The sequence below is a fragment of the Acyrthosiphon pisum genome, chromosome A1 (genome assembly GCF_005508785.2).
Source record: "Acyrthosiphon pisum isolate AL4f chromosome A1, pea_aphid_22Mar2018_4r6ur, whole genome shotgun sequence".
NCBI lineage: Eukaryota > Metazoa > Arthropoda > Insecta > Hemiptera > Aphididae > Acyrthosiphon > Acyrthosiphon pisum.
Window position 1 is genome coordinate 11942556 of NC_042494.1, and position 10823 is coordinate 11953378.

General features: G+C 30.1%; 1 protein-coding gene across 1 annotated transcript; it reads left to right on the top strand.

The window, feature by feature from the left end:
- The first annotated feature begins 1223 nt into the window (after positions 1-1223).
- LOC100574288 lies at positions 1224-3020 on the top strand. Its single transcript, XM_008188718.1, has 2 exons — positions 1224-1260; positions 2545-3020. Exons 1-2 carry the CDS (start codon positions 1224-1226, stop codon positions 3018-3020), a joined length of 513 nt encoding a protein of 170 aa, XP_008186940.1.
- Positions 3021-10823: the final 7803 nt, after the last annotated feature.

Sequence of the window (10823 nt, forward strand, 5' to 3'; positions counted from 1 at the left end):
AGCGATAAAAAAAACAGTGATGAATGATGCTACATATTTATCAGGCATGGACATCATTCATATTTCATACATATTCAGATTTTCATAACAATATTTTATGTATGCAGTTTGATAAAAACTAAGACTTTATAAATTAAACGATAATAATTATATTATTATTGCAGTCTGTTATAATATATTATCTGGCCTAATAACTGTTTAAATATCAAAATATAACATCATAATATTATACATAACTTCGATTCACGAATAAACAAAGTACATACCTAGTTATTGTTTGTTACGTACTATTTAACAGAATTTTGAAATTATTTTGAATCTTTCAAAAATGCATTTGTCATTCGAAATATTCACAGGTATATCATTCATTGGTGTCGCCGGTGTGTCGGCGTATTATTTATTTTCAAAATACTTGGAACCATCCACTGATTATGAAATGCAAAATATAAAAGAGGAATTGGACGAGGTACCTATAAATATTATATTATAATGTAATAGTTAAACTTAGCGTATTCCAGGTATAATGTACCATAATATATGGTAGGTACATCAAATATACCTGCGATGTGATATAAACTAAGTCGTATAATAATATTACCTTTTTTTTATTAATAGGATGACAAGAATAATCAGTGTTTCGAAGCAGGAGACTTCAATACACCGCAATTGAAATCTATAGAAGGTTATTTTTCATATAATTTAACTATATTAAGTATTAATTTTCAGTTAAAAATATCTTAACATAATTCCATGCTTTTTAGAACTGTATAAAGACGCACTTCTAGAATTAAAAAGTAAGCGGCATTTAACGGTTGAAAATATTAAGAACATGTCATTTGAAGAAATTAAACAGGACCCGAGTTTGTGGGCAGCGTACGTCCGCGGGTGGGAGGACAGAACGGCAGACGTTCACCTCAACCCGTCCCTCACCAGCCCACAAACACTTCGGCAGAGCGACGAGAAAACTGCTGGCTGCAAACCTGATAAACCGAAACTGGGACCTGCTACCACCTCCTCTCGAATCCCAGAGCCTGCACAAAGAAAGAAACCCTTATCAACGCAGCAGATGATAAGGAAAAAAAAGCGAGACGCGGCGAGGATGGAAGAGTTCTTGGCGAAAAAAAGAGCTCAACAAAGCGGACCGCCACCGTCAACCAATAGAACTGGGTCCGAACCGGTCCACCGGCCCGCTGCCACTCAATAACCGCGATACTATACTAGCAATGATATGGGCTGACAGCAACTCTTTAAAAGTTATTTGTTAGGTATTTGACCAATAAGGATCTACGATTCTACGACCCAATACTATAAAATATGTTATTGCGTTACAGAACCAAGATAGGTATCTTTTATCCATTCTATGCGTTCTAGAACGCCAACCCCTGGATTATTCTAACATTAGAATATTAGATGAAATACTGTTATTGCAATAAGTTTCCAATTGATATTTTTTATTTACGGTTCGTACTTATTGCTTCATAATATTAATGATAACACTGAGTATATTAATATATTATTGTACACTATAGGTATACACTATATGTACTCAATGACAATAGGTATATTATAATCGTATAAATATTTTTTTTTCAATTCCGGGAACAAATTTAATATTTTTTACGTACCCACCTATTTGGTATATGATAATATTATATCTACCCAAAATATGTATGTTTGCCTACAACTATACCTACATCATTGCAGTTAATGATATAAATTAGATAGGAAGGTATAGATGTATAAAACCTGTATAAAACACGATTTAAGAAATAACAATCTTTAAAATAGCTAAAAACCTAACAACCGCTTATCAATTATATGAATTTACTTATAGGTTTTAGTATAGATTTTCAATTTACAAATACCTCATAGTACAAATTGTTATGCAATTATATTTCTATTTTTTATGAATTAAAATTTAAGTACCACTGATGTCTGATATAATCAATAATGGTTAAATAATAGTGTAATACCTGCATTAATATTAAAAATTATATCACATACTATATGTATATCTATTTGTTCTCTGTTATTATATTTTTTTTATTTATTTAAGTAGTTTTTCAATTTAATAGCTTGAATTTTATTTATTATTAATTAATATTTTAGAAATCAAGCATCTTAAATCCTTAACAATTAGTTAATACAATTTTTGTTTTTATTTATATATTATAGGAACTGATCACACAAGATATATTTCTTTTGTAGTTTTCTATAGAAAGCTATCCAATAGAGAGAAATATAATAGAAAATAGTTGCTATATTCTCCAAGTAAAGGTTTCGTATTTTGTTTTATTTGTAAATTATTTGGTTCACTTTAAGATAATCTTTTTGTAAGCATTGGTTTTGATAAATGAATAAAAAGTCATAGAATTGGTGAACATGAAAATAATATTGCACATCAAGAAGCTACAACAAAATGATTGATACGACAGATACAACTAGATCAGTTAATACAGAATTGTGTCGACAAATATCTATTGAAATTGAATACCTACTGGTTTAATGTTTTAAAAAGAGTGGTATCTGTTATTAAATTTATAGCTGCTAGAGGTTTACCGTATCATGGGGATTCTGAAATAATTGGAAACAATAATAATGGAAATTATCTTGGCATATTGGGATTAATTTCAGAATATGATCCATTTTCAAAAAATCATTTGGAAGAGTTTGGAAACAAAGAAAAAGGGCACCTATCATATATTTCAAAAACTATTTTCAATGAAGTTATACTTTTATTAAAGACTAATGTTATGCACTACATTACTAATGAGATAAAAATATCTAAATATTATTCTATTATAATGGATTCTACTCCAGAACTATCAAAAGTGGATCAAGTGACTATTGTAATAAGATGTTGTACAAAGTCAGATGTACAAGAAAGATTACTGGAATCGGAACCTATTGAAAGTCATACAGGTCAATCAATTTATGATGTTTTAGAAAAACTTCTTTCAAATGTTGGATTGAATATTGAAGATTGTAGGGGACAATCTTATGATAATGCTTATGAGTAGCAAGTTTTAAGGATTGCAGGCACATGTCAAATGTAAAAATGATCTTGCTGTATATATACCATGCACAGCACATTCATTGAATTTAGTTGGTGTTCACAGTGTCAATTGTTTTGTCGAGACAGTAAACTTTTTTGGCTTTTTACAAACATTGTATAATTTTTTCAGCGGTTCTACGCATAGATGGTAAATAATTACAGATAAGTTGGATAAAAATGATAAACCCCGGTTAATTATACTTAAATCGTTGAGTGGTACTAGGTGGTCGTGTCATTCTGAAGCTTGTAAAGCATTAATTGATAATTATGAAAAAATCCTTGAAGCTCTACAAAAACTGTATAAAAATGTTAATCAAAATGGTGAAACAAATAGAGAAGCTACAATATTATGGAAAAAAATATTAAAAAGAGAGATTGCTCATCTTACATTATTATGGAGTGATATATTGGAGAGAAGTTATAAAACTTCAATTGAATTGTAAAACAAACACTGTGATGCATTAAAAGCCGTGAACTTGCTAAAGTCACTAAGGTATTTTGTGTCAAGTTTAAGAGACTCTAGTGAGGTTTATAAATTAAATAAAATCCCACAACTAAGTCAAAATGTTGAGAAGACGTACAAGAATGAAACTGAAAGAATAAGAAAAAAAAGTATCCTGATGATAATAGTGGTAGTAAAAAAGAAATTATATATAAAGGAAAATACAAAATGATAATTGAATCTCATTATGTTATTATTATTGATAAATTTGTTTTAGAGCTTGAAAATAGAATTGCTGCTTATAATTATATTTCTATACATTTTTTATTCGTTAATAAATTAAGTTGTCCGCCAGATTCAGGTAGTGCAGTACAAGAGAGGATATGGAATTCTATTTCCACATATAAAAATTATGTTGACCCTTCACTTGAAAATGAAATTATTCAATTTAAAATTTTTTTAAGTTTAAGTAAAGTATCATTTGATGAAAGTGAATTTATTAAAATGGTTTTATGAAAAATCATTGCAGGATGTACTCCCAAACATTTTAATTGCTCTTAGATTATATTTAACTATCCCAGTGGCCAATTGTTCAGCTGAAAGAGCATTTTCCAAATTAACAAGAATAAAAAATAAATATAGAACAAGCTAGACTCAAGACAATTTAAAATCGTTAATGATATTATATTCAGAAAATGATATCTTGCAATTAATAGATTTTAATGAAATATTACAACAATTTGCAAAAGAGAAAACAAGAAAACAAGTTTAAGTTATAAATCTCTAGTAACCTATAAAAGTGTGTTTTAAATATATATATGTAATATATTATGTATAATATTTTATTATTTTTATCCCGCGGCAACGTAGGCCATTGGGAGAGGGGAGGGACTGTAAGTTTTAGAACGGTAGGTGAGTGTTACACGTGGGTGTATTTTGGCAGAATTTCGAATGGGGCACCCGTAGATTTCTGCCATGCCCGGAGTGGTGGATGGCGGCACTTGTTCTCCGGACACCGTGACTTGCCCGGAGAAAAATGCCGCCCAGTGGCCGAGAATCGAAACCGCGACCGGCAGCGCCACAGCCGACGCGTTAGACCGCTCGGCCACCTCGTCCCCCAAAATATGTATAATAATTAATAAAATATAATATATATATATTTGTTATTTTATAGTAAAAAATTATACAATAACAATATACAGCCATTAATATGTAGTGATAAAATTATTTTGAAGTTAAACTTGAAAAGGGGCCCACTAAGTGTATGGTGTCCTGGGGCCCAATTGATATCCTTAATCCGGGCTTGGTAGCTACGCAATAATATATTTCCTCAAAATCGTAAAAAATATTATGATTTTTAACCAACAACACCAGCCCATCATCGGGATGATTTTAAAATCAGAAAGGGAAAAATGACAAATGTCCCCATACCGCCATATCAGTAGCGAAGCCCAGAGCTGATCTAATAAGACCTCAAAAGTTAGCCGCGCTGACAGTGTTACTGGACAGTATCAGACGATGCTGCTCTTATGTTAGTGGACCTCCTGTCGGCTAAAAGGTGCAGGATACGAGCGGCTATCAACACCGTCTTGCCCGCTGAAAATCCTCCGGTACCTAACACGCGAAAAAAGTATGGAGAGAAAGGTCACAATGAGGCAGTGGCAGATAAGGTGAATTTCTTCACCGAAAGCGCAGTGGACCAATTGCCTCTTACCGGATGTTGGGAGATGGTCAGATGGGTTTAGCAGACTCTCCCCAGGATACCATTCACCTGTAATATGACGCAGATCAAGAAGGGGCATGGATGCTTCCAGTTCTACATTTATCGGATGAGCAAAGCCCCGAGCCCCAAGTGCATGCACTGTCCTTGCATATCTGACTCTGCTGTACACACCGTATTACATTGCTCTACATGGGTTGCAGTGAGGTTGAAAATCCATACTCACCTGAGACGCTCTCTCACTACTTTGTGGGCCAGCCCTCAACGACCTCTCAACTGACGAGGCAGAAAAAAAACGGTTCTATAATTGACGTAGAAGAATCATACAGATTATTCTACCACATGGCAGAGACAATTATGTCTTCGAAACAGAATGAAGAACGAACGAGATAGCACCAGGAGATACTGGACCGACCAGACGTCTGATTTTTTTACAGACCAAGACTCTGCACTTCATCTTATGGCATCAAGGGAGGGACAGGTGACCCACGGCAGTCGTGATGACATGGTTGTTATTTATTTTATATTTAGTAATGTAACTCGATTTTTTTTTTTGGTCAATAAGGGATGTTGCTCTGGAGTAAGTATTGTGCAAACGGTTCACCCCCATGCAGTGCCCGGCTTGTACCCCACCCCCTCAAATAACGGCACTTACCATTGACTACGGCGGGTCACTATCGCACTATGTGCAAACTACGTTCCGTGTACGGTTCAAAGATTCACTTCTCACATATTGCATCGGTGGCCACTCTTCTCACTAGGACTATTTCTATAGGACTATAGTGATCGATTGGTGTTTTATATAAAGTACAGGATTTGGAAGCGTCACGGTACATGGATAAACCATCCAATTGTTTGTATAACTATTATCGACAGGTAGTGCAAAGAAACACTGCACTATTGCTTACAGCTAAAATGTATAGATTTTATGTGTATCTATGTATAAAACTGTATGCATTGTTATTGGTTTGTCAATTATTATTATACCTACTGCTACCTATCTATACAGGTACCTACTTCCTTTTTTGTATCCCTTATAAATGTGCACCTGAAAATGTATATACCTTATGCGTTACCGTCGTTATTGGTTTACTGTTTTTATATGAGACACGCGAACACTTACAGTGATGAATTTGTGTCGAGACGTCTTCGGTCCCGAGGGTCTACAACGCATGACCAAAATAAAAAAATATATTTCTTTTTGTCCACAAATTAATTATTTTTGCGGAAACGTGGTATACACCCATGGGGCTCAACTTTTGGGTTCAATCAAGAATTCGATGTTAAATATTTAATGTAATCTCTCGATTAACCTACTCGAAAATATAGACGGCTACAGATTTGTCAAGTTATGGAATTTTATAGTCATAAAAAACTTTTTCTGATGTTCTACATTAATGAATGAATTTTATATAATATTAATGGTTAAAGCATAATGTTAGTGCCTGATAATTATTATGTTTCTAAACTTAAGTTATTGAGTCATAATTAATATTTATTCCCTTTAGGACTAAATGCATTTTCACCAAATATTTTGAATAGGTTTTTTTTATGCATAGGAAAAATAACAGTATATAGTGTATAGTACTATATAATATAATATAGTCTATAGCTTAATTGTAGCAAGTAACTGTTATATAAATTAGTGAGAGTTATTATTTGTTATTACAATAATTATATACCTATAATAATATGTGGCCTAGTGTGGCGTGGTGGTTGGCTTCAGTCACAAAACGTATTCTGAAATCTAAAGTCAAGCATCATCCTGTGTCACTATAGTTCCCGGGCTCTAGTGAAAAATCCTCGTCACACATACACGCGTATGTGTGACAATAATGTAGAATTGTGTATAAGTGTGTGTTGAATTTCCAATCTAATATCTAAAGACTATAAAGATAAAATGGGCTTCTATATGAAACTTTTGGTACTTTAAAGCACTTTGTGTCTTCATGAAAATGTGTTTAAGGATAAACACATTATTATAAAACTAATAAAATGCTATTAAAAGTCTCAGAACTCGAGATATTTTCTATTCACTATTCTAAGACACAATAATAAAAAAAAACAATTTTCAAAACAAATTTAATTTGCTAACACAAATAAAAACATTTATAGACATAAAGAAAAACACAGGTACGAACTACCAACAAATAAAACTAAATGTATGTTGTAAAGTTGTTTATGATTTCTAAAAATTAAATCAATAGCTTTTTAAACGAAAATACAAAATAAGATGTTTTATTCATATTTTCAAAATAATATTTGTTCACCTAATGACTTAGCTACCTCTCTCTTAGGTACTCTCTCTAATAGTGAGGTATGAATAATAGCCATGAGGGTCTGATAATATATCTATAATTCATTGACTTTAGATACATTAACCAACTATTAGATTATGTTTACTTAGCTCTTAAGTAATATCAAATGTTGATGTATAGACGTTGTAAACTTAGCTTTCATATGGTTTATATATCTAACAATAATAATTATTTAATATTTTATAATAATATGTACATATAAGACAATATCCAAAACTCCGAAGTTAACTAATTAATAATTTCAATAATCCCAAAAACCAAAAATCTAATATTATAAGTATATTATGAATTAAAAGAATTTTTTTAACTTGCAATTCTATATTATATACGTACTACGTATTATATAATATTATGTATTAGTTCTATATCCATGATTGTTGAATTTTTTTCTTAATATTTCAACAGTTGGTTTATAATTTTAACTACTGAAATTAATAACAATTGGTCTTCCTATTTCATTGTAACCACAGAAATCTCTAGTCTCAATAAAGCATAATATAGATTAATTATTATTATTTATTATTACTTTTCCATCGAGTTCGGAAAGTTGCTTTTTCTTTTTAAAAAAACACGTTCATCTGGTTGTTCATTTAAATTATTATTTTATAACAGTAGATATACAATTGGACTATTTTTACTATGACAAAAATCAATTATAAAATAAAATACTAATGCCTATTTTATTATATTATCCAATATAACCGTTGCGACGTATCAAGCTTATTGAAATCAAAGCCAATTTCGTTGCTGTTCGCGTTCTATTTGATGTGGGTTATAGGTAGGTAGGTGGGTAGGTAGGTAAGTGAGTGAAGTTTCCATACTACAAACGTGAAATCGATGAACGTTGTGCGTTCTTACTTCTTTCCAAACACTGAAGCTATTTCATTACAGCCGTAGTTGTACACGGATAATAAGGGATTTATTTACCAGGAGCTATTTTTGTTCGATAATATATACCTTAAGCGTGCAGGCGAACTCTACCTACAATTGTCTGACACAGATCCGTTACACATATTTACAACGCTTTAGAACAGCAATGTTCACTATATTACATATTGTTGTTATTAACATTCTCGCCAAAGTAACTCCCTCAATAATAATAATCGTAGGTATCTATACCGTATATGACATCGGACTATATATATAGCTACGATAAATGATAATGATCACATAAACTATCAAGCCATCACCTCTGTACAGTCCTGTAAAGAATACTTTAATTGTAAAGTATTTGGAATACTTTTCAAATACTTTTGGTTTTTAAAGCGGGTTTCTAATTATCATAATATAAACACATAGGTAGTAGGTAATCTAATAGTTATCTAATAGTTTTAAAGGGAATATTGTTATTCAATATGCAATAACTTTCTTTAGAAATCTGGTTTTCACAAACCTTTGGGCTTCGGCTAACACAGAAATACAGAATATTAAATAAAACTATTATTCTATTATTGTAGTTGACAATAATATTTTTCCAACCAATTATTTCGAATAAAAAATAAAATGTTCGAAATAAAAAACCAAAAAGTATTTAAAATACCATTCAAAATACTTCATGCTGAAAGTATTTAAAAAGTTATTCAATACTTAAAAATACTTTTACTTAAATACTTTACAGGACTGCTTCTGTAGTCCTATATACATGGGGATTTTCTGAATTCATTTAACTGTAGGTATGTACCTAATATGTAGATTATACTATGTACCTATACATGCATTTGTAGAAAAATCTGATACTTAGTTGAATAGAAGTATTTATAACAATAGATTTATTTATTGAGGTACTATAATATAATATATTATATATATGTATACGTATACAAATACAACCAATAAATCATTATAATTACTCATGCATTTATAAAATATATTTATGATCATTAAGTTTAAACCAACCAAAAACTAAATTAGTAATAATATTATTTATTACATGCTATTATATTTTTTTTAAGTTCAGGCAGACAATATACTGCGTCATTCAAATTATTATCACAAAATATTAAATTTGATATAGGGACTTTTTTTTCGATTTTTTTTAAATAAAATAAAATAAAATAAAATAAATAAAATTAGCATTAATAAATTTACCAAAATATAAGATCGTGTTCTAATAACTGCAGTACATATAACACACCAATTTATTCGTATGGTTTGCTATTTTACATAGTATAACATCTTAACTATTATTTTCGACAGTTGAAACAATTTGTTGTATTTACTAAGCAGATGAATATTCCTTGAATAAATAGTTTAAATGAAATGAGTAATTTTGTTTTCAGTCGATATTCTTATATTAAACACTTTGTAATATAGGTATGTTTGTTTTTCGGTCACCAATGAGATTTCTTCGTGTCTCTTTCCACCTATCAATCTCCCTACTTTCAACGCTATAAATTAGTATTAAAGTTAAATGATTTCTGTTTTACTGCGCTACGATTCGCTTAAAAACAAGTTTACTTTCCTCCAAGGCGCCGAAAAAACTTCTGCGCGTTCTCGTGCATCACGTCTTATAATAAATTGAGATCTAATTTTTAATATAACTTATATATACGGCAGTACGGCACTATTAGATAATATAATAATACAAGACTCGTGTATAAATATATTAGTTATTACTAATATTGTAATGATTGTAAATTGCATTTTTAATTTCTTAATTTGTATAATATTGTAATAATTACACTGAATGAAATAACTTATTACATATTATTAGTAATACTAATAAGAAATACGTAGGAAAAGTTTTTTTTATTTGAAAGACATTTCAAATTCTACATACATTTTTTCCATCAAATCATTAACCACAAATCGTAAATATATCATTCCATTTCAATTTACTTTGAATTTACGTATAAATAAATTATTATCACAAAAAACTTAATTGTATATAAAAAATTAGAAAATAAAAATTCCATTATAAAGTTTTCGTGGAAAATAATGTGAATTTTAATCATTTCTACTGGATATATATTGACGAATGACGAATGACAAGTAAATAATTAATAGAGTTATCGATTTTTATATTATTTGCTAAACAGAAAAAAGTAAATTGATTAATAAGTAAATACAAAAAAGCTACATTCAATCTTCAGTATTTTTCTCAGAATATAAAAAATAACGCACGTATAAACAAGACTAAATTATAAAAAAATTGGTACACCTATAAAGAAATCAATGTATAAAAAAATGCATTAAAATTTGAATTATCTTAAGTCATTTTATATATTATACAAATACAATTTAATAATTTACACCTATTTTTTTTTTATAATTTTTAAAACTTGAGTA